The following is a 25,993-nucleotide window of genomic DNA, read 5'->3' on the forward strand; positions in this document are numbered from 1 at the left end:
ATATATGGAATGTACATATAACGTTCATATAACGGCATATTACACTCGTGTATCTAAAATACTCAATGCTTCTACCACTCTGTTCATACTCCCCAATCCAATTCTTTCAAAATTGAAGCTAGTTTAAAAGAAAATATATATATTATTGCCATTCATTCATTCAAATTTATTTATAAAGCCCTTTTTACAACAGCAATTGTCACAAAGTGCTTTACAGTGACACCCGGCCTTAAACCCCAAGGAGCAAACAACAATAGTGTTGAATTTCATACATGCCATATCTGTAATATTATATGTTACTACTGAGAATCACAATAACAGTAGTCGGAGCAAATAGTTTGACCGTCTACATGCGTTGCTGGGTCACAGGTCAGCCTTCTATGGCGCTGCGGCAACGATTGTCTCGGCTGCTGCGTCACAGAACCTGGATAGCCAGTCAGTTTAAGGTAAATCATATAATGTTTTACCTGATGCATGTTAAATGATATAACGTTATGTTTTGGAAAAGTCAGGATACTTGTATACTACATGTTATTGTCATGCTATTGTTCTTCTAGACAAAAACCAACGTTAGCTACAGGGACATCAATGATGTCAGCCTAGCTATTATCGGCCACCCCCTATTATACAGTAATGTATGGAGGTTAAATACAAAAAATGTAATGTATGGAATTTTTTGTTGCAAATCGTGAACGTGTCGACTTGTGCGACAGACCAGACATCTTCACGTAGGCTGTTATCAGTGTTCTGACTTTTTTCCCTTCTTCACCAGAAGGCATGAAAGGTAGCTAAAACTTTCTACTAAATACGTAGTTCAAACTGATCAGGCATTTGTAACACAAATAAACAGGAAATGAAACGTTATTGGAAAAAATTGTAAGGCGGCTGATAATAGAGGACGTTGGCCGATAATAGGGGTCATAGTTTTTAAGCCACGTAGCTATCCAACTAGCTGAAAATAGTAATATTTCCACTGTAATTTCAGAAATGAAAATTAATGACAGTTAACATTTGTATGTATCTAATAATCACTAAACATTAAACACTAAACATACAAGATATTTTAAAAAACTGCAAAATATGCTTGTGTATTAATGTATTGTGGTGTGTTTGTGTTTATTGTTCTTCTTAGGAAAGAGGAAAAGAGAAACAGACTTCCTTGACGTGCTGAAGAAGATGGACGACCCTAACCGGACCGTCCTGCAGCGAGGACAGGAGCAGCAGGTCCAGTATTTGCAGGTGCTATACTGAGGAAAGAGCCAGGCTGAGGAGAGCAGCATAAAGAGCGATAAGGAGGCGAGAGTTGGCATTCCTAGAGTCTCTGGCGGAAGAAACTGTGCTGTGTGTATTATCCATGTACAGTGTTATGTATCTTCTTGCTATAGTTTTATGATTCTCAGTACGTAGTTGAAGTGTGCTATGCCACCATTCATAAGCATATTACACTAATGTATAATATTCAGTAATACTACTAATTACTGCTAGTTTACTCATGTTACTGCCATATCTAAATGTTCAATAATACTACCAGATTGCTGCCGGTTTACAGTACTCTTTGTATTTTGCACCTGCATTTTTGCAGATTGAATAGTTGTTGAACCAAATACTTGGCTGTTTGTGTAAATCTGAAAACTTCCACACACTGTCTTGCTCACTTCTGAAATATTTATTAAATCTCAACGTTTGCAGAAATTGTGTACAGTAACACACCGTAATAATACAGACTCCAAATTAGAAATGCTCCTGTACTGAGTTGCTTGCAGGTTTCCACAGTGCAATGGCGATCCTTTTTTTGAATAGGTACATAACGGCGATGTCATGTCACCCCAGTTATGGTTGCAATCGACGGTACAGGTACAGAAACGTGTCCTAAAATTCTTTATCCACTAGGCCATGGTGACAGTTGAAACCACAGTTTAACACCGTTGGTGTACCCTAACGGATGTAGAAACACTAAACATTCTGTAGTACTCGCATATCTGAAACACACACAAAAAGGTGTCAATAATAAGTCGATGTAGTTAACAGTAACATTATTCCCAATTGTGATTTATTTAAACGTATATAGGCCTACTAGAACAAATCTTACCATTCTCCTTTTCTGTGCGCGATGATGCGAATCCGTCTCATCAGTCATCTCATGGTCAATCTCCGCGATAACTCATCCGTTCACTTTATTGGTATTCCACTAGCATTTTGGGGATTTTGAATCTGCTTTGCTACTACTGCTCATCTCTTCCACCGTTGACTCAATGACCACATTTGCAAACCATTAAATCATGATCAACACAACTTCAATCTCCCTGGTTGCTGTGGTGTTGCAGTGTTGCATAAATAATAAAGATGCCTGTCTGTCGCTTTTCATGGTGTGTGGTGCATACGTCACCAGACTTATTAGCCTAATCTTCACGGGTCTTTAGACCGCAGTGGAAATGCACACAACAATGGGCTGAAGGAACCCTTTAGTTCCTTGAATAGCAGTTCCTGGGACTCAAAGTTCCAGGTACCTTTTGGTGGAAAAGTGGCTTTAGAGGCTGCAGCTATTCCTGAAGACGATTTGACTATTGACAGGCCATGAAGAAAGCACTATGGACCATCATCACGAACGGACACCACCAGAGACAAGACATTAAAAAGGGAGAGAGAGAAATAAACGATCCGAGACATGACATTGAAGAGGGAAAGAGAGAGAGAAAAACAGAACCGTGACATTAAAGAGGGAGAGGGAAAATGAACAGAACCAGAACATTAAAGAGGGAGAGAGAGAGAGAGAGTGAAATAAATAAACACAAACAGAACCAGGACATTAAAGAGGGAGAGAGAGAGAGAGAGTGAAATAAATAAACACAAACAGAACCAGGACATTAAAGAGGGAGAGAGAGAGAGAGTGAAATAAATAAACACAAACAGAACCAGGACATTAAAGAGGGAGAGAGAGAGTGAAATAAATAAACACAAACAGAACAAAGACATTAAAGAGGGAGAAAAATCTATCAAGAAAGCAAGGTATATGAATGCATTGATCATAATTTAGTAACATTACCTTTGAACAACATGGCTAGGTGCTTCACTGTAGTTGAACAATATGACTAGGTGCTCCACTGTAGTTGAACAACATGACTAAGTGGTTCACTGTAGTTAAACAACATGACTAAGTGGTTCACTGTAGTTAAACAACATGACTAGGTGCTTCACTGTAGTTAAACAACATGACTAAGTGGTTCACTGTAGTTGAACAACATGACTAGGTGCTCCACTTACTCTCCCACTATATTGAGAAACACAGGCATCAGAATGCACTAAGGAGGTCACTGCTACATCAAACACTCTAACTTTTTTCAGGCTTCTGATTGGTCAACATGGTTTTAAGTTTAAGGATCTATCGTCACCTATTGCTTTGGCACGCTCTTGACAGTGCTTGCAGGCGTTTTCATATGGATGGGAATTTTTTTCATGAAGTGCTTGTATGGACAATATTTTGTTTAAGTTTGTTTAAAAAAATTACTATTTGGTTTAACTATTTAATAATGATTTTTCCTGATCTTGTGGTATTAAGGGCAACGCCATGAGATAATGCATATTCATTAAGGGCAAAGCCATGATATAATATTCATTGTATTGACTGACAAACCACACTAGGGTAAACTCACAGTGCCCCCCCCCCCCCAGAAAAACACCAAAGGGGAGGGCGGGTGTGACACAAAGGCGAAGCCTCCGCCTCGGGATGGGGAACCGGAACGGGTGGAGGTTCCACCTTGGTGTGAGGAGAAGGAGCTGGCAGAGGAAGTGGACCAGAAGCCAGAAAAGGAAGAGGACCAGGAGCCAGAGGAGGAAGAGAACCAGGAGTCTGCGGAGGAAGTGGACCAGGAGCCAGAGGAGGAAGAGGACCAGGAGCCAAAGAAGGAAGAGGACCAGGAGCTGGAGGAGGACCAAGAGCCGGAGGAAGAGGACCAGATGCCGGAGGAGGAAGAGCACCAAGAGCCGGAGGAAGAGGACCAAGAGCCGGAGGAAGAGGACCAGAAGCCGGAGGAGGACGAGCACCAAGAGCCGGAGGAAGAGGACCAGGAGCCGCAGGAGGAAGAGGACCAGGAGCCGCAGGAGGAAGAGGACCAGGAGCCGCAGGAGACACAGACTACATTGTTAACTATATTGCCTTATACATTTCAATGATGGCTTTTATTGTGATAAAGTAAATCTGAGTTCAGCCAGCATAGTATCCTGCTGCTAAAATAACGCTTATGAAGCCTCGAATGGCCATCACTACTCGAAACCATACGGAACGTTGCCAAACTTGTAGAGCAAACCATCTCTGGTATGGCACTGCAGATATTTGTTCTGTAGTGAAAATAACAGCTAAGTCCTAGGCCCACATGATTTGAACTTGGCTTGACCAGTTCACTTTCATTTTATTAAACGTCTTTATAGATGTTTCTTGAATGTGAATTTTAAATTTAATGATTAGCCTAATGGCAAAGAATCTCTTATTGCAACCATCCCACAGTGACATGTTGGTGTCCCGATCTAGGACTTTTCCACTCAGATCTCCCCAATGATGCCTGCGATCCATTTCTCACGTCCACCTTGATTTATCTCTGACCACTTTATTTTATTTACAACAAAATAATAGATTTTGAAAAAGGATTTGTCTTTAGATTCTATATCAGAAAATATTTTTGGAGATCTTGTTATGGGAACTGTATTTTCTTTTAATTTTTTCTGACCGGTCTCCACAATGCTTTATGTATTGACTGAAATTACATAGTCAATAGGGCTTAGAAACGTACACAAGATTGATACATGAGGCCCCAGGACACAGGCATAGAGGGTTAGGAACAAACGTACTTTTTACTGCATGACTCAGGAAGATAGCAGGGCATAACGCAAATGACACGAGACATACAATGACTGACAAAACACACTAGGACAGGAGGAACTTAAACTGGGACATAAGGAGGGGGCAAACAAGACACAGGTGAAAGAGATAACGATAAGGAAGAAAACCAAACAGAACTGCCTACGTTCAAAAACCAAAATCTAAACAGAACAGAGCCACACAGATGACAGGTGGAGAGGCTATAGAATCCTCCTGACTAGAACAGTTATGTGCCATTTCAGCCTGTTTGGTTAGATACTTACGATAAACACCAAATGACATCACAAGGTTTTAATCAAGACATTATTTTGCAGTTTTGGATCCTGGGCCACACCGATACAAGCATTAAAAACAGATTATTTAACAATTACATATTTTTACAGTCAATAATTCAAATACAACTTAAAATTGCAATTGCTGGCCAGCGTCACAACAAATCTGAATCCCAAAATATCCTGAACATTTTCTCATTCATTTAAGCAAATTGCATGTGTTTTGGCAACTGTGTGCAAAAGAGTAAGTACAATTGTCTACAAGGTACAATCCCTACATACACTCTTGAGATAACACATGCAAAATGATATATTCAATTATCAAAATCTGTCATACATGTATATTCCATAAATATCTATGACATGAAATGTTTGTGATATCTGCTAAAATGGCAAATGACCTGCCAGGTGACATAACAATGAAATAGGAATCTCAAGGAGATTTTTCCCCTGGTGCATCACAAGGGAAAACATCAGATGTGATATTGATGAAAATGTTTTGCCAGACCAACAACAGTGACAGGAAGTCCACCAAGAAGATGGGAACTTGTGGTGTTATGTACCATGAGGAGGTGCATTTCTAATCTTAATTGGCAGATCATTCCACAGTAGTGGAGCTCTATGAGAAAAGGCCCTGCCTCCGGCAGTTTGTTTAGAAATTCTAGGTACAATAAAAGGCCTGCATCTTGCAATCGTAGGTTACGTGTAGGTATGTATGGCTGGATCATTTCAGCAAGGTAAGTAGGAGCAAGTCCATGTATTGATTTATAGGTTAACAGTAAAACCTTAAAATCAGCCCTAACCCTAACAGGAAGCCAGTGTAAGGACGCTAGGACAGGAGTAATGTGTTCAATTTTTTTTGTTCTAGTTAGGATTCTAGCAGCCGTGTGCAACACTAATTGAAGTTTATTTATTGATTTGTCAGGGTAACCGGAAAGAAGAGCATTGCAGTAATCTAATCTAGAAGTAACGAAAGCATGGATACATTTTTCTGCATCAGTTTTTTATAGAACGTTTCAGATTTTTGCAATGTTTCGAAGATGAAAATAAGCAACTCTTGAGACATATTTTATATGTTCCTCAAAGGAGAGGTCTGGGTCAAGGGTAACACCAAGGTTTTTTACAGTTTTTTGGGATACAACCATGTAGCCGTCGAGGTTCACAGTGAGATCTGCTAACAACGCTCTTTGTTTCTTGGGTCCTAAAATGAGCATTTCTGTTTTTGAGTTTAAGAGTTTGGTAAAATAAAACAAATTAGAAATATGAGAATTGTGGATAGATATACAGGATTGAGTTCCTTTTCCTGACAAGTGAATCCTCATTACTCTTTGAACCATCTTCCAGAAAAGCTCCACTAGAATCTCATGAGCCAAACAAAAATGAATGTTTAGAATATATATGGAATATATATGTGTTTGTTTTTTATATGTACACAAAACAAATATTGTTATCAATATTATTAAGAAGTTATTTATTACTGGCGTTTAACATTGGGTTAAATATACAGGGAAACAGTCATCCCCAAAATGAATGAGCCTTTTCTGTTTAATTGCAATAAACAATTGAAAAACCAACCAATGCTGAGTAGCAAAACTATTGAATGTTGTCTTTATAGTATACCCACCATGGAATCCTTAATCACTCATTCTCTTTTTCTTGGTGTTTGACTGGTGTCCTTGTTAGAGTCTCTCTGATTTCAGCATCCTCTTGTTGTTTTCTCTTTTCTCTGTACATGAAATGAGACAAATAGTAAAATCACTTGAAACAGTGAAATACTTAATACCCCTCAAAGTAACTGAATTTCTTTGTGACATCTAGAATAGAACATACCTGCTATTTTGACTTTTCTTATGCAGCCACCAAACTATACTGCAGACTAAAGCAATGAGAACCACTAAACCCACCACTGCTCCAACCACTGTCCCTGTGAATAAAATAGAGGACAGGGTGAGACCAGTAAAATTCACAGATTAAAGGAGAAATTCAATGTCTAGGACAGCCATTATTTACTGTAATAAACACACACCATGACCCCTTATCCAACCATCATTGGAGACTGGAGGTGTAGTTGGACCTAGACCACAGAAAGACAAATAAAATACAACTGCATGAATTGCTATGGTGAATGAATTAGCTCAAACCCTTTCTGACCATTAAAATAGGTTGGAATTCTTATGGAGCCCTCCTTGATGGCGCTACCAGATGACACCACACACCGAACCATGGTGATATTTTCAGGTAGATTGGGAACTGCCACCATGGAAGTTATTGTGACAGTAACAGTTCCATTGGGATGGGTGAAATTGACCGTTGTAGAGTTTTCTAAATAAAATTTTATGGTTTCATCCCAGTCCACTATTGGAGCAGGTCGTCCCGTGGCAGAGCAGGAGAGAGTTAACCCAGAAAACAGGGGATGAGTATCAGTGGTTCGTGTCACTATGAGTGTGGGTCTGTACAGCTCTGTAGAACAACAGAAATCATGATTTACACATTTGATCATTGAGGTTTAGAAGATACTGTTCCTGTCTTATATTAACTCATACTCCATATTACCAATAGTTTGAAGGCAGGTCCTTCCACTGATAGCTCCATCTGGGTAAGTATTAAACAGACACTTGTAGCAGCTCTCATCTTCTCTTGATACTCCTCTGATGATGATAGAGCAGTTCTGCAGTCCCACATTTAGAAACGCCACTTTCCTATTAAAAGGTGGGTTTACTGTTGGACCAAAACGTTTGTTGTAGGAGGCCACATTTTCAGTCCCTCCTGGTGTCTCCTTTTGCCAGGTGACTTGCAGGACGTCTCTGGGTTCCATGAGTCTGCAGCTGAAGTGAGCATCTCCTCCCAGTGTTACTATGACAACCTGCTGGGTTTTTATCAACTGAGAGAGACCTGAACAGAAAAATGTAATATATTACAAACTCTGATACAAACACACAGTTCCATTGAGCTTTACATTTCAAGTAGTGGTGTAGTACTACGAATGGTCAGAAGAGGGAGTACAGAGAGCAGGAGCAGGAGTTTGTTTACCATAATATGGATTCATTATTGAAGTACAAAACTACAAAATAGGAACCTCAGTGAATATGAAATATAGCTCCATCCTGCTGCTGTGTTGACTAACTAAGTCAGTTTCAATTATAACATTAAAACATAAACATTAATCAATTCATATTTTATACATATAATTGAATACCCACTAGATACCTTCAATTGAAGTAAACATGTTTGAACATTATTGAGAGAACATTTAATGAAGAAAATCAACAGAAACATAAATGTAGTTTAAATAAAAACAGTCACAGCCACACAGTTAGCTGCAACATTTCCAAACCAGAGTTAAAATCCTTGCAGGATTAGCCTAAAGCATCACAGAGGGTGATGCAAATGGCCAGCACCATCAGGGTTAAACAATGACAAACAAGAAACACTGGGGCAGGAGATACTCAAATAGGGAATAATGAGGGTTAGATGACAAACAGGTGGCCAGAACTAAGGGGAATCCAACTGAACATGGAAACCAAGAAAAATACTACTACCGTTACAATTTCTTGATTTTAATAAACTAACATGATATATAAATATGGATCCTGCTGAATGTACAATACTATGCAAAACTCCCCTTTATAATAACAACATTTACATTTTTGCTTTGCAGAAAAGAAAATGTAAAGATGAATATGAGGCGAGGAATATATATTTCACCGAATAAGAACAGCACTCTGAGTTCCATCCCCCATGTTGTATGAGCATAGGTATTGGAAAAGTTCTAACGCCATGAAATGAAATAGCTTTGGCAGTGTAAGTTCCTCTTCAGTCTTGCTAGAAATTACTCAATTCTTATGACTAGTCAATGTATATGACTAAGTAGTGTAACGTGAGGGTTCGGTGTGTGGTGGTGGATCACTCTTTATGAGAATAAACAGCAGGATGGAGACGGGTGACTTTTTCAAGCGGTACTTTACTGAACACCACTCACAACAACCAACAACCTTCCACGTGACTGAACTTACCAATCAGAAGTGAGAACTTAGACAGGTAAACGTGAGGGAATCAGAGAGGCAGATTCAACAGAATATCATGACTGTGTTAAATATGTAAACTTGTAAATATGTAACTAATAATTGTGTTACAAATATGTAAATGATTAACTGACTAAACATTGTAAATACATTTCTAGTAAATTAACTTAAATATGAATTATATTAAATTCTGAGCCTAACAACTTTCAAATATGAATTAACTCCACTTCTAAAACTTTCAGTAGTAAGATGCTACTAGGTCTGTTACTGGCTAATAAGCTGTTAAAATGGCCAGTGGCAAAACCCATACAGTTCATACATGCTGTTTGTGGTGGAAATAAACTTAATAGGAAACGTTATTTAGTTGAACAAAATGCTTAACGATGTCTAGCTAAATATTCAAACTTGGCCTGATGTTAATACATGACAAAATCATCTAATGTTGAGAATATTTTATGACAAGGTTGTATGTCCCAATCGGCCCCAATCCTAGCATACTAGCTTAATATATGCTAAACAGAATGTGTTTCACCATCATCATCAAAGTACATATTGGTAGTCCATAGTGTGTACTATGTGATTTGAGATTCAATCATAGTGCTGAAGTGGCCAAGTCAGTGATCTAAGCAAACGAAGTGTCGGTTATGTCATACTGTTTCGATCAGGTTTTGATCACCTGATGAATAAACTTAGCCAGTCCCTGAAATAAAAGCCAATGAAATGGCCAGATTTCGAGAGTTGTTTGATGAAGCAGAGAATGACGTACATTATTATAAGAACAATTCCGTTAATTTGGAGAAGTGGAGGGAGCACAAAAATACCCACTGTGTGGGAACATTTTCAGTTTGTTGAACGTAACCTTGTGAAATGCACGATTTTATAACAAGAACTGGGCTACTACAACTTGCATACACAACTTTCATTCAGAAATTAATATATTAGCATATATATGAACTTATTAGCATATAAATGTCACCTTATGGCTGAAAGCCCACAAATACAACATCAGGTATTTTATACAGCCAATACTATTGGCACACATGCCTACGTTATACACAAATGACAATTATTGAAGCATAACCATACAACTGTGTAGTTATATATTTTAATAGTCAAGTATTTAAGGAAATTATCTGTAACATCGTTGACATTGTGATATTGTTTCATGTCGGTTTTTGTTAACGAATATTTCCATATCTGTCTATGAAATCATCTCTTGCATGAAAACTAAACTTTTGCTCACATCTCCCACCACACACAGCTGCGCTTAAGATGTTCCTGCTCCTTTATTAACATTATAAGCTAAACATTTGTGACATGTTGAGTAGATACTGCATCTACCTCCACCTAACTGGTGATTTATCAATTTACGATGTACAGTTCGCAAAATGATTTGTTAGCTTTTAACAAATATTTTTATTGACTTGGGACACACATGTCCTTTTTTCTAGTTACTTGTTAAATTGTATCGTTCATTTGAACGTTTGACAGTGGATTACATGATCACCTGGTCCACCAGCTATCATGTCCTTGGCTATGCCCCTAGAGCCATCTCTGTGCTGGGGGTCATAGTCAGGACCTGGCAGAGATAGATGCCTACTCTCGGTCCAACAGCTGTTAGTTTGACATTCTCATTGAAAACGCTGTAGGCATTACTGACTGAAATGAACAAAATGCCTCGAAAGATTCAAAAATGTTACTGAAAGACTCAGCAAGATCAGTAGAGAGTCGAACTTCCCATCACTACTCTTCAGTGTTTAGACCTATACATAATGCCAGCGTATACCACTCACTACACCACTTTTGTGGTCAGTTTTTTTTTCTGGGAGTCTTCTATGCCACAGTCACTTGAACACGTTAAACTTTCATCAATATCTGTTTCTGTGACCATCGCAACAGTGACGTCGATACAACCTGTGAATAACAGTTCATTATTCTGTTTAAATGTGCACATTTAGCCTAGTTTATACAATTCTTAAACTTCTCTCCACAGGTTGCATTGGGAAAGCAGTGCATGGAAAGGCTATGATTTTCACCTTATAATGGGGTGACCAATCGGGTGCGAGAATTCAATACCCAGATAAGGCCCCGCCTCCACGTCAATAGAGGCAAAAAATCTGGTTTTGAGAAAACTTGATTCGAACTAAGGAACTAAGAAATTGTAATCGTAAGAAGAAGCGAAAGTGGAAAAAACGTGTTTGAATGAAGACATTTTAAGAAAATCCTAGTGTGAAAACCAAAACAAAGACTGACAAGGTGCACTGGGAATGGAAGAACTTTGACAATGATAAGGTACACAGGTGAGGTTAATAATGACAAACAGGGGTCCATGCTCCAAATGAGAGAGTGAAGCCAATGGATCTCACTGTCAAAGCAACCCTTCCATAGTGATGGCCAAACGAGACCTTGTTGAATCGATGAGGCTTTCCAGCACATTACTTTGCTAAAAGGCTAATTTCTCGATGCCTCATCTAGACAGGGCTGACTTAGGGCACTTACTGGTTGAAATCATTAATACTTACTGGTTGAAATTAATAATCATATAATGATTAGCGCAATGACGTTGCATTGGCTCAACAGAAGCTTCAGTCATCCACTTCAAGAAGGACTCACGTCAGTCACATCAATTGCAATGCGAAGTCAATAGTTAATTTAAATATAGCCTACAAATGCCACACAATTAATTTGTGAATTCTTATTTTTTCCTAAATGTTTATTTTTATTTGCATATGTAATAGGTAAATACTGAATGTAAAAGTGCACGTCAAATCAAGAATAGAAATAAAGAGAGATGACCTTTGTGTGTGCTTGAAGTTTACACGTGTTTTGAACTGGCAACTGTAATTTTGCATATTTTGTATCAAAATACTATAGTGTTTGTATTTTGTAGTTTAAAAATACTGTAAAATACTATGTGAGAAGTAACCATATTGACATCATAAAAATGCTGCCTCTGTTTGGTGCCTACTCAGTAATTCGCCCAGACTTGTTGAGATCAGAACAGAACATTGATCCATACACGAAGGTCAAGGTGAGAGAGGTGCAGGTTGCCAGCTTTCCATCGATTTTTTGCATAAATTGCCAAAAAATTTAACAGTTCATGTTAAGTTTTGGTGTTCATTTCAGTAGCCTAGGCTACATTTGTTTTTACCAATTTACATTATGTTCTAGCTAACAAATAATAATAATAATAAAGCATTTCAGTGTTGTACAACATTACATTATAGTTCCACAATATGGTGTAACTTGTTAATTGCACAAACGTGTGCCTTATTGTCATTAACAATATAATAACTAAAATAATTGAATGACAAATCAATAATTGATTGCTAAATGATTGTACCCTAGCTGAAGTAGCTGTTTAGTAGGATCCTAATTTTGCATGAATGAATGCCTGACACATAATTGATTATTATATTTTTGATTAACAATCAAATTATTACTTTTTTAGAAGGTAACTGCTATAAATCTGTTGTCTTCTTATGAATAACTTGTTTGTTATTGAGTCAGTGCTGCTGATGCAAGTAGGCCCTTCATTACGAAACACCAACTAACTAAATCAGGATACAATTAGGAGACCTTAGGAAACATTAAACTGTTGGTTACTTTAAAACTAACCTTCCTCTGGATGATCACAGGGATCTGTCAATATTTGTTAATTCAGGAACGGTGTCCTATTGCAATTTTTTATTTAATAAAGGTCCAGATTCAGAGCTTAGTATTGGTATATAATATAATACTGTTTTATGTAGTTATGGGAAAGATATGCTGCTCTAAAGGTTGATCATCTGCCTGGTCTAGTTCTGAGAAAAAAGTATTGAAAGACTTTCAAACTTGCCAGAGAGCAGGTCTTTGTTTAAGCCCATTTGATGTAGTTCACACCCTCTTAGCCCTTAACCCCACCCAGCTATATAAGTATTCAAATGGGGACACCAGCCTTGTGCTGAACTGGTCTGGTTTGTCTCTAATAAACACAAACCAAATAGAATAGTGAATTTTTTCACATACACTTGATACATCAGGTATAAACAGTCCAGTGAAAGGCAAAGTGGCTTAGCAGCAGGTTTCATAATAAATAGTAGCAGCAATGTAAATGCAGATAGTTTGAGTGCAGGTTGACTGCCTCTGAGGCGTTTATCAGTCTTAAAGTACTGATGGATTGGGTTGTCCACATCACGCATCAGAATCTGAATTAGGTAGCTTATTATAAAACTAAGTGATTTTCTCACTTTAGTGAAGACAATGAAAACATAATAGCTAGGCATAAACACACACCTGTATGAATGACCAGTCAATCAGGTAACTTATTAACAAACTTGATCACTTGATCGTTACCCAACAAACAAGTGTTGCGGATAATTATTTTCCACTGCTCAGGTTTTTTCCACTTAATTCAAATTTCTCAATTATAAATACTCTAGGAAACTATTAGAAAGAAACCTTTAATTCTAACAGTTTATTACATGCTTGTAGGTAATACACAGACAAAATACACTCATGTGCACGTTCCTAGGTATGACAAAGACACACACTTTGAGGGGCCCTTTATATTTTCTTCCAATATCTCGTTCTTATCTTAATGCTCCAAATCCTAAGACCGTAGGACACCTAAGCTAAAGAATGCCCGTATTTGGGACTTAGGCCAAAAGGAGAACAAGAATTTGCTGGCAATAGTTCTAACGGCGCATGGGATAAGCTATAGCTGAAGTCTCCACATTTCTAACCACATGTTTTCCCAACTCCTAGACAGAGCAAAGTAACCAGCCTGTATATCATATACACAAAACCTACATATTTGACACATATTTAATAAATATGAAAATAGAATATATTTATGCATATATATAATATATATGCATAATTAATTTAACTTCCACACAAGATAGAAACCTTGGAAATGTTAGCTAGCTGGTAAGTTAACGTTGTTACCCAGCTAGCTAACGTTAACAGTAACGTCAGTAGCTATAGATAACTAGTAATGCAAAGAACTTTATGAAAAGGAATTCTGTAGGCAGTTAGCAAACATTAGAATTACCCGTATACACGTAGGAATGTTTTGCGGCAGACTGAATATCCACTCATTACATACAAAGTCCTTTGTCGTTTGCGTTTGGTCTGTTGACTTTGTTTACGACGCTGTATTTTCACTACAGTTCAAACTCAAGGTGTACATTACTCCAATAATCTGTACATCGGTCATTGTCTCTGTCACGGATGCCATGGTTGCCCTTTGTTTGTAAATGTAATCCATGGACTGTTGTTTTATACAAGACGACCCAGTGGTTATTTTCAGCCATCTCTGCATTTACAATGAAATGCCTACATTTTGTCTATTTTCTTCACATACACTGCGTGCACAGGACATTCCAGTGATTCCATCACATGGTCAACTTCCTCTGTAAAAATTACACTGTACATCTCACTTCCTTCCCCATCACTTTCATCAGAAGAACCTGCAGTGACAGTTTCTCTGACAATGTTTTGAAAAGTATCCAAGTCTGGGATTTCCTTATTGTTATCCAAATCATCCTCTGAATCAGAGAGGGTCATGGAATCATTGTCCTCCAGAAAGAATTCTGTCATTTTGTTCCCAGCCAGCTAAATTCAAGGCAGCAATATGGTTGACAGCTCTAGCAACCCATTCATAGTTGTCCATGTTTGAAATTCCTTGGGTTGCATTTACTAACCAAGTAGTGGCATTATGACAAAAGCCAATGACTTGATAGACCAATCAGAACTCAATATTTCATCATGTCCAGCCTTTTCATTGTCTCATGCTATCATGTCTAGCAGGAAAAGTCCTGTATTTTTCCACTGGTTAAACAACGGGTTTGAGTCACATGAATGTTCTCATCTTCAAGAAGGCATTTCTGCAAAAGAGACAAAATGTCCCAGAACATATGCGACATTCACCCCTGTGCCTGAGTTCTGTTAAATTGGATCTATTAACTGCATATGTTAGATGACTCGTTAATCAACTGAGTTAGTGTACTGGTGAAAGGATACATCAAAAAGGCTGATGGATGAAAGTGTGTGAAGTGATTTAATTCTCCCTTGTAAAAGTATTTTTGATATTTTTGAAATAAAATACTTTATTTTGATACATGGTGTGGCTGCTGTATTTTGTAATTTATTTTAATACACTTAAAATTAATGTATTTGGTATCTTATTTTAAAATAAATCTTTATGAATCTTTGCCCAATTCTGGTACAGCGCAGAAACACAGCTTCATAGTCATCTAAGCGGCGTTTTACGGGTACCAAAGCTTTGTTATGACCTGTCTTTCTAGAAAATCTCAAGGCGCTTACCGAAGCGTCTCTTAAAGCATCCCATCACTACCGTGCAGTGACAGAATGTGACAAAAGCAATGAGTTTGCAACCCATTGATATCACCAAACTCTTGGTATCATCCTTTGAGATGCTCTGCCAAGCCTTTACTGCAGCCATTTTGAGCAGCTGCTTGTTTTCGGGAGTTTCTGAATTCAGTCACTTTTTCAGCATTTGAAATGCATGTTAAAATGGATTGAAATCTGGAGATTGACTAGTCCAGTCTAGAAAATTCCACTTTTTTCCCCTGATGAACTTCTTGGTGGTGTTGGCAGTTTTTGGGTCATTGTCTTATTGCACTGTGAAGCGTTGCTCAATGAGTCTGGTGGCATTTTCTTGTACATTGGTAGACAAGATGCTTCTGTATACTTCTGAATACTTTCACCTGCTGCAATTATTCATGACATCATCAATACAAATGAGTGAGCATGTTCCAAAGGCAGTCATGCATGTCTGATCCATGACACTACCTCCACTATGCTTCATAGATGACATGATATGCCTTGGATCATCTGCATTTCCTTTTTTTCTACACACTTTTGCGTTCCCATCACTTTGATAAAGGTTCAAATTTGTCTATTCTGTTCCCAAAACTCTCTTCCAAAACTGTACTGGCTGATCTCATTTTAATACATCCAGTTATAAGCTTTTTATATTTTCAGTTTTCACCCTTATTCAAATGTGTACTGCTCATTACCTGTCATTCACGATTCACTAGGCAACTGATCATTTTATAGCTATCTTAAACAAGCCATTGTTGTCCAATTCATCCTATTCATTACCTCTAAGTCAACCGTTTGTAGAGCACATTTTGCAGATGGGTGCTTTCAGACCTTGATGCAAAAACCATTGGGGTATGCAAAGGTTCTTGCGCTGAAGCCTGATAGAGTTTTAACACTTGCATTGTCAATGACAGTCCCAGCAGCAAGTAGGCTGGACAGTTTACATTTCTAACAACTTTTCTGGATTCAATGTTGTTTCTTGTGTTTGTGTTTGAATGTGTACCGCCCATTAACTGTCATTCCCCTATTCAGTGAGCAACCGATCAGATATCTTAACCAACATGACCACTTAGTTAACCATTTGTAGAGCACATTTTGCAGATGGGTGCTTTCTGACCTTGATGCAAAAACAGCTGGGTTATGCAAAGTTTCTGGTGCCTGATGACAGTCCCAGGAGCAAGTATGCTGGAGGGTTTACATTTTTCTTAACACCTTTACTGAATTAAATTAAAGTTTTTGTGTTTGTCAAGATGGCCGGTTTCATAATATTCCTTCATATCCAAGCTGCTTGCTGTAGTTTTAAATTAACCACAGGCTATATTTTAGGGCTTTTTCAACCTGGGTTTTCCTGTTGGGGGCTGTAGCACCATTGTGTTCTGAATGTTCTAATTTAAAACAGAAAGAAACCCCACTACAGCTTGTCGGACAGGAGGATAAAGAAGTCATACAAAGACAACATACACAGTCCTATAAAATATAGCAAAAAGAAATTGCAGTATTTACATTTTTGCGCCCCCTCACCCGTGGTAATGCTTTTAGAAGATTTAGCAGTCATCTTTACACATTACTCAATTGTTCAAACTTGTTATTTATGTAAGCCTATATTTTTTGCTGCTCTGGCTTTCTGGAGAACTTACCCTTTATAATAAGATATGACAGTTCAATTAGTTGTGCTCGGTCTCACTATGAGCACATCACAATCTAGACAAAATATAATTTCCTTTTTAGAACGTCAGAGGAAATAAAACTAGGTTTTAAAGCATGAGTCTGAAATACACAAAGCAAAACTAAATTTAGCAAATGAAACACCATAATATACCATTATATCACAAACGAACACTGATGTGCCAAAACATTGTTTGTATATTTATATGTAATGTTTATATATTTATATATATTAATATGCTGATGGTCAGTTTGAGTATGCTGTTTTCTGCTGCTAAGTTCTGTGGGTTGACTCACAGGATAGCCTAGCAGTGTTACATAATACATATTCTATGTAAACTGTTTGAATTTACAGTGGATATAAAAAGTCTACACACCCCTGTTAAAATGCCAGGTACTTGTGATGTAAAAGAACGAGACAAAGATAAATCATGTCAGAACCTTTTTCACCTTTAATGTGACCTATAACATGAACTGAAATCTTTGAGGGGGAAAAATAAAAAACTCACAATAACCTGGTTGCATTAGTGTGCAAACCCTTAAACTAATACTTTGTTGAAGCACCTTTTGATTTTATTAAAGCACTCAGTCTTTTTGGGTAGGATTCTATTAGCATGGCACATCTTGACGTGACAATATTTGCCCACTCTTCTTTGCAAAATTGCTCCAAATCTGTCAGATTGCGAGGACATCTCTTGTGCACAGCCCTTTTCAGATCACCCCACAGATGTTCAATTGGATTCATGTCTGGGGACTGGCTGGGCCATTCCAAAACATTACGGTGAAGCCATCATTTTGTGGATTTGGATGTGTGCTTTGGGTCGTTGTCATGCTGAAAGGTGAACTTCCTCTTCATCTTCAGCTTTCTAACGGACGCCTGATGGTTCTGTGCCAAACTTACCTGTTATTTGGAACTGTTCATAATTTCCTCCACCCTGACTAAGGCCCCGGTTCCAGCTGAAGAAAAACAGCCCCAAAGCACAATGCTGCCACCACCATGCTTCACGGTGGGTATGGTGTTTTTTGGGTGATGTGCATTGTTATTTCTGCGCCAAACAGCCCTTAGGGAATTATGGCCAAAAAGTTCAACCTTGGTTGAACATGTAGCACACAACCAGTACTTGCCAGAAATTACTTCAGTTTTTCTTCTAGTTTTTTCATCAATTTTGGAGGGACGTCCAGTTCTTGGTAATGTCTCTGTTGTGCCATATTTTCTCCACTGTCTTCACTGTGTTCCATGGTATATCTAATGATTTGGAAATTCTTTTGTACCCTTCTCCTGACAGACATCTTTCAACAATGAGATCTCTCTGATGCTTTGGAAGCTCACTGCGGACCATAGCTATTGCTCTGAGATGCAACTAATAAAATGTCAGGAAAATCCTACTAGAACAGCTGAACTTTATTTGTGATTAATCAGAGTCACTTTAAATGATGGCAGGTGTGTAATGACTTGTATTTAACATGAGTTTGAATGTCATTGGTTAATTCTCACAGCCACATCCCCAGTTATGAGTGTGTGCACATTTATGCAACCAGGTTATTGTAAGGTTTTTATTTTTCACTTTCCCCCCTGGCAGATTTTAGTTTGTTTTTCAATTGAATAGTTTACATTATAGGTCACATTAAAAGTGGAAAAAGTTCTGACATGATTTATCTTTGTCTCATTCTTTAACATCACAAAAACCTGGCATTTTAACTGGGGTGTGTAGACTTTTTATATCCACTGTATATACTTGTCATAACTGTGTCTCATATATAGTTTGAATCATTGTCTTTGTACACTCACCTAAAGGATTATTAGGAACACCATACTAATACTGTGTTTGACCCCCTTTCGCCTTCAGAACTTCAGAAGAAAACATCCCCCACACCATTACACCACCACCACCAGCCTGCACAGTGGTAACAAGGCATGATGGATCCATGTTTTCATTCTGTTTACGTCAAATTCTGACTCTACCATCTGAATGTCTCAACAGAAATTGAGACTCATCAGACCAGGCAACATTCTTCCAGTCTTCAACTGTCCAATTTTGGTGAGCTCCTGCAAATTGTAGCCTCTTTTTCCTATTTGTAGTGGAGTTGAGTGGTACCCGGTGGGGTCTTCTGCTGTTATAGCCCATCCGCCTCAAGGTTGTGCGTGTTGTGGCTTCACAAATGCTTTGCTGCATACCTCGGTTGTAACAAGTGGTTATTTCAGTCAAAGTTGCTCTTCTATCAGCTTGAATCAGTCGGCCCATTCTCCTCTGACCTCTAGCATCAACAAGGCATTTTCGCCCACAGGACTGCCACATACTGGGTGTTTTTCCCTTTTCACACCATTCTTTGTAAACCCTAGAAATGGTTGTGCGTGAAAATCCCAGTAACTGAGCAGATTGTGAAATACTCAGACCGGCCTGTCTGGCACCAACAACCATGCCACGCTCAAAATTACTTAAATCACATTTCTTTCCCATTCTGACATTCATTTTGGAGTTCAGGAGATTGTCTTGACCAGGACCACACCCCTAAATGCATTGAAGCAACTGCCATGTGATTGGTTGATTAGATAATTGCAACAATGAGAAATTGAACAGGTGTTCCTAATAATCCTTTAGGTGAGTGTAGTTCATTTTTTGTGTTCCCTCCAGAGTTACTTCCAAAAGGATCTGAACTACCACAGTGGACTGGCTTGGTAGTGCCTGTTTCAAACCCTGTGGTTAGGTTGGCCTTTTCTGGAAGATACCATGAAAGGGTGGTATTAGAGTAGGAAAGTGTATGGTAATAATGAAAAAGTTATTTGTGACATGTAAGTTTATCAACTTGTCTTTTGCAAGTATTGTCTGTCTCATTTAATGGAAGAATATGAAATGTAATCATGTGTATTGGCTGGATGGAATTATTATACTTAATCATGGTATTCACTGAAGGGAGGGGCTTCCCCTATAAAAGGAGCCCCTCTGTCATTTCAGAGGGCAAGCTATTTTGATTATGATCAATGGACAGAGAACCATTTGCTGGGTGAGGCACTTTGTGTATTTTGCATTATTTTTGTTTTTGATCACCTCACAAATAAATACCTTTGCAAAGAACAGTTGCGGTTTTTGACATCGATTATTGGGCTGGTGTACAGCATAGCCTGCCGACCTGGGCCTGGTTTCCCATTAACGTGGCCCTTACCACGGTTTAACGATGCACATAGCCTTAAGATGGACTTTGTTACGACGGATTTACGCCTGTTTCCCAAACCACCATGTACGTCGCTCTTTATGAAGTGCATCATAAGTGCCATGTTACGGCCATTTGGAACGGAATAAGGCCGTTTTGAGTTTGAAATGGGATTAGGCATGCATACGTTTTGAAAGATTGCCTATTTCTTTGCATTTCGATATGAACTTGATTACTTATCAGAAGCATATAATATCGCTGGCGATGTATTCTGCTATTGTTTAGGCATCAATAGGAAAAATGCAAAACTCAAAGAAGTAGGAAAATGTTGAGTGGACGAATGTGTTGTGTTCAACCAATGAGGTGGACTTCAGTCAATCAAAAGCATATCTCTGGAAATCGATCATGTGACATCCAATTATCAGGCACCAGCACCGATCCATCAAAGACAGTACCAGTAAAATGCGGGGTTTCAGATGCGTGAACGGTTCGTTTCGAACATATTTTTCTTAATTATTTCTTGTTTTCAATCAATTGCATTCAGTTGTATTTACATCCAGTCACACACTTGTTATATAATTTGTCTACAGTTGTGCTCAGAAGTTTGCATACCCTTGGTATAGGTAATATATGTACAATTTCGAAAGAAAACATGAGTGAGCAGTCTTTTAATTCTTATGGGATTCACATTCAACTGCGGTGTAATCAATAGTGATTACTGTGTCTGTACAATTTGAATACCTACCCTTGATTAAAAATGTGTTCACACCCCTTCACTCGTTCACACATTTGGCGTGTTCGAGTGAATCTGATTTTCTAGATGTTGATCAACACTGGTCCCCGACTTACAAAATGTGTTGCATTATGGGCATACAAATTGTCCGACTCCTTTTCGACTTCATGACAAGAACCATGTGATCAAAGTTCATGATGATACATTTTCATTCGAAATATATTCACTTGCTCCCCACGGACTGCAACTTCATGTTGGAATCAATGCATTGTGGGAAACAACCTTCCTCTGCGTGGATAAAGGCACTACATGTAGTGCCTTTAAGATAAAGGCACTACATGCGCATATATTGTTGATGTCACCATCTATAATTGAATATGGCATGTTTACTGTTTTGGGTGTATTACTAACCTATTGAAATATGGCAATATTTTTGTCAAATCTAATAAATAGCAGAATACCTCCTTGGACCATGGTGATCATGCTCCGCTGACTATAGGAAAACTAGAATTTCGATAACATCCACTTCATCGCCAATCCTACAAAAAGCAGAAGTTGCTATCGGAGGTTGCTGTCGGAGGTTTGTTTTAATTGCATAGTTATAGTAAGCGTTACTATTGCGGATGGAGAATATTGTAGTTATCCATGGAGGCATTGAAGTCTACTGTAGGCTGTAGGGGTGTAACGATTTTGAAATTAATACTTGCAGGCCTATTATTTATTTAACTCCGGCAGCAACAATAAGACTACATTACAGATTTGTCAGCAATATAAGACCTTATGTTTTCGTATTTTGCCTTCAAAATAAAAGTCTGTGCTGTGTCTATAGAGTGTATTGTATAGGCTACATTTTCACAGGAAAAACTATATGGGGGAAAATATAAACGAAACAAAACACTTAAATAATACTTAACATAAGTTAGATAATATTATAAGGTGGAGCACATTGAGAAATGGTTATAGCTTAAGTAAGTTAATGTATAGAGCCACAAAATGATTTCCATCCCCCCACTGTAATGTGCCAGGGATACTTTTTGCGGAAAAACTATTCAGTGCTGCAGTGAATGTGTTGTATGAAATACACAGGAGAGTTTGTAAACGTACAATTATAATGTGAAATCATGGGGCACAGTGTGCTACAACCAGCAAAACTATATGTTCTACAACCTCTTTAACACCTAATGCAACACTATATTCTACATGGAATTCATATTGCCTCATTAGTTAGTAGCTAGTGGCTCTTATTAGGAGTCTGGTAGGTGATTCATGAACAGTTTAAGATAATGGTTAATTGAGTGTGTGAGTGTGTCTCACAAAGAAATGTATATAAGTGGAAAGAAAACACTCAACCTACTATACCAGCTACATTTTGAGCCAAACTACCAATAAACTCTACTTGTGCCAAAGAAATAACAAATTAAATAGCTAATTCAAAGTTTACAGCAATGGATCTGCAGCCTTGCCAAATAAATGCCAAGGTGTAAATAGTTACATTAAAATAGGCATCACGTGCTGGACAGAGTTGCCACCAACTAAAAACAATGTTACATTGTAATAGTGGTAAGTGTTCTATTTTTGAGAGTTGTTCAAGTTTGAGTGTTAATTTAAATGTTCTATATTTTTGTTATTATTACATTGTATTAAAGTAAAAGTTGTTTTCATAAAAAGCTATAGTTTTTTATGTACAAAACAGGGCCAATAGTCTTAACAGCAGTGTAATCAGCACAGAAAAAAGAAGGTAATTGAAAATCATAAATCTAATTAAATCAAGGATTTGCATAATCCTAGTAGGTAAATAGTTTCACTTTGTGCTTCAGACAAAAACCGTAGCAAAACTGTTCTGGAGCACTTTTTTATGGTATTGGCAGGTACAGTGACCCTTGTAGAGTGCAATGTGACTTTGGTGGGAAGTACAATGAAGTCTGCATCTTTATGGAAGTATATAGTGGATTTGGCTGGGGCAGTACTCTAAGAGAGGCACAAGTACACACAATCAGAGGATTGAAATGTTGTGGGCAGATGTTTGGCATGGCCTCACTAATGACTACCATGATATCTTCTCCTTCCTGGAATCAGAGGACGTTATAGGCATTGACAATAAGACAAACCTTTGGGCTCTGCGTTATGTTTACATTCCCAGAAATTGGGACTTGAGGATATTTTGCAATCAGTGGAACCATCATGGTCTACGAACAGAGGGCAGACATTCACCACTACAACTGTTTGTTCGGAGGAAGCCTATCTCTGTAGGGTAGGCCGCTGACAGAAATTGAGGATTTGTTTGCAGAGGCATCAGAGGCACAGAGAACTGTTTCTGATGAGGACTCAGAAATCAAAATGCCCCTGGAAGTTTGTTCTCTTTGGGCCCTGTTCCCATGAAGCAATTTTCATAGCTTGTTGACCCAGTTTTTAGTTACAGAAATAGTCTAGAAATTGATGTTCTTCGAAGTGTGCTAAGATACCTGGAGTCAAATTAATGCTGAGTTACCAGCACCTTTTAAACTTGATGCTGTGATAAAAAAATTGAAGTCCTTATATCCAGAGTTCATATAGCCAAAAAGCTGTAAACAAACAGAATCTGAATAGCTCTGCTGTTTAAGCAGAATGTAACTGGAATATTTGTTAATTACACAGCTTATAACATAAGGAATTGCTACAATACATCACATTACACACACAGTTTTTCAGTGAACTGTACATTATTTTTCTTTTTGGAAATCCTGTTGTGTTCTTTAAGCTGAATACAATTGTGGAAAGCAAAATGCTGATGATGTTAACGTTGTGCTTGTGTTACACAAGTAATAAAACTGTGATTACAAAAGTAGAAATACACTCATCCTTGAATTTGGCACACACCTGCTTGTATTGGGGCAGACAAACTGTTGATTGAGTTACATAACCAACTAAGACAAGGGAGGCAGTTCCAGTGGGAGACATACATGCCGCATAAACAGATAGGCCACATAAACAGTCAATGTTTCTTCTTAACAACTTCCTCTTGTCTTCACTGTGAGACTGTTAATCAGTGTAACAGCACAAAATATATTGTCTAAGTGTTAACCGCTCCTTCTGCTGTTTTTGGTTGTTACTCGTTTCAGCAGCGTATATCTAGCATTATTATATTATCGGTAGTCTGATTAAATTGTCTTGCTCATATTCAACCGTGTTTCCACATGGCATAATCATTTCAACCCAATAGTACCAGTGATTATGGATAAAAATAATGGGAAATCGGATCATTTTATTCTCTTTTAGTTTTGTAGAACAATCATATTGATATATTTTACAATGTAGTACAATAACAATCCACTATATACGATCAGTAGGCTAAGTAGCTCAAAATTGAATTCACTGTTGTCTGTGATTCAAATGTACAAGCACATTTGTGGGAAAATGATTGAGAAGATTAATTGAAATGAGTATATTTTTGCAAATATGTAGATAGCCCATTCACCACTGGCTGAAACAAATTCCTTGTTTTTTGTGAAACCTTGTTGGCAATAAAAGTAGTTTTGATTCTCAACTTGTTTACTAGCCCTGTCAGACAGCTTTGACTAGCTGCCACTATTGATCTTTTCAAACGCAATTTGTCAATTTTTGTGATATACTGTCATGATTTTGTTCCCCTTGACACATTTAATTTTGAGAAACATTGAATTATTTGGCCCCATTCACAGTTCTATTGATCTGTAGAAAGCAGTAGTATATACATAACATTGTAGAGTAGTACTACGAATGGTCAGAAGAGGAAGTACAAATGGCAGGAGGAAGTTCTGTTCGCCAAATGGATTAATTATTAAAGTAAGAAACTACAAAATGTGAGCCGCAATGAATATAAATATAGCTCCATCCTTCTACTATATTCAGGAATTAAGTTGGTGTCAAATATAATGGGTAATACATGTACTAGACAAATAAAATTGAACAGCATTGAAAGCACATTTCATAAAGAAAATTGGCAGTATCATGAATGGTTTTTCAATAAAAAAACTCCCCTGAATGTATGTGGTAAAGTCACAGCCTCAAAGATAGCTGCAATATTTCCAAACCAAGGTTTGGATTTTGCTGACCGATTGGCCCAAGGGTCCCACAGAGAGTGATGCAATTGGCCAGCTTTGGCAGACTTTGAGGGGTTAGTAAGAGAATATGGATGCCCTACGTCGTCTCTCAGTAGATGGGCTCGGAGGAAACAGGAATCTACAACAATTGTCCTAAGTCCTCTGGAAGTTTTTGATAGGAAGCGGTGCCTAATTACAACATTGGACTTCACAAAATTAACGGACAATGCATATTATCAAAATATAGTAGCTTACCTTTAGTGATGATTATTAGCAGATTGAACAGGTAGTTATGTGTTAGAGTCATGGTGTACTGTGCTAGAGTCATGGTGAAAATGTCAGTTGGAATTTTGCATATCTCTCTCTTTACCTTGATTTGACTAAAATGACAGGATATATTTGATAACCTGCAAAATGGGCACTTGCTTTGTAAGTGTTTCCTACTTACAAAGCATGTAGAGGTCTGTAATTTTGATCATAGGTACACTTCAACTGTGAGAGACATAAAACAAAAATCCAGAAAATCACATTGTATGATTTTTAAATAATTAATTAGCATTTTATTGCATGACATAAGTATTTGATCACCTACCAACCAGTAAGAATTCTGTCTCTCACAGACCTGTTAGTATTTCTTTAAGAAGCCCTCCTGTTCTCCACTCAATACCTGTATTAACTGCACCTGTTTGAACTTGATACCTGTATAAAAGACACCTGTCCACACACTCAATCAAACAGACTCCAAACTCTCCACAATGGCCAAGACCAGAGAGCTGTGTAAGGACATCAGGGTCAAAATTGTAGACCTGCAGGCTGGGATGGGCTGCTGGATAAAAAACAAACAGCTTGGTGAGAAGGCAACAACTGTTGGCGCAATTATTAGAAAATGG

The 25,993-nt window shown here is 37.9% G+C and overlaps 1 protein-coding gene across 1 annotated transcript; it reads right to left on the minus strand.

Annotated features, from left to right (window-relative positions):
- Positions 1 to 7,191: 7,191 nt before the first annotated feature.
- On the minus strand, positions 7,192 to 25,431 carry LOC105009477 (OX-2 membrane glycoprotein-like). Its single transcript, XM_029116876.2, has 4 exons — positions 25,359 to 25,431; positions 7,699 to 8,037; positions 7,362 to 7,605; positions 7,192 to 7,219 (listed from the first exon to the last, which is right to left on the minus strand). The coding sequence occupies exons 1-4, from the start codon at positions 25,429 to 25,431 to the stop codon at positions 7,192 to 7,194; spliced, it is 684 nt and encodes a 227-aa protein (XP_028972709.1).
- Positions 25,432 to 25,993: the final 562 nt, after the last annotated feature.

The sequence above is a fragment of the Esox lucius genome, chromosome 22 (genome assembly GCF_011004845.1).
Source record: "Esox lucius isolate fEsoLuc1 chromosome 22, fEsoLuc1.pri, whole genome shotgun sequence".
In the NCBI taxonomy this organism is placed as follows: Eukaryota; Metazoa; Chordata; class Actinopteri; order Esociformes; family Esocidae; genus Esox; species Esox lucius.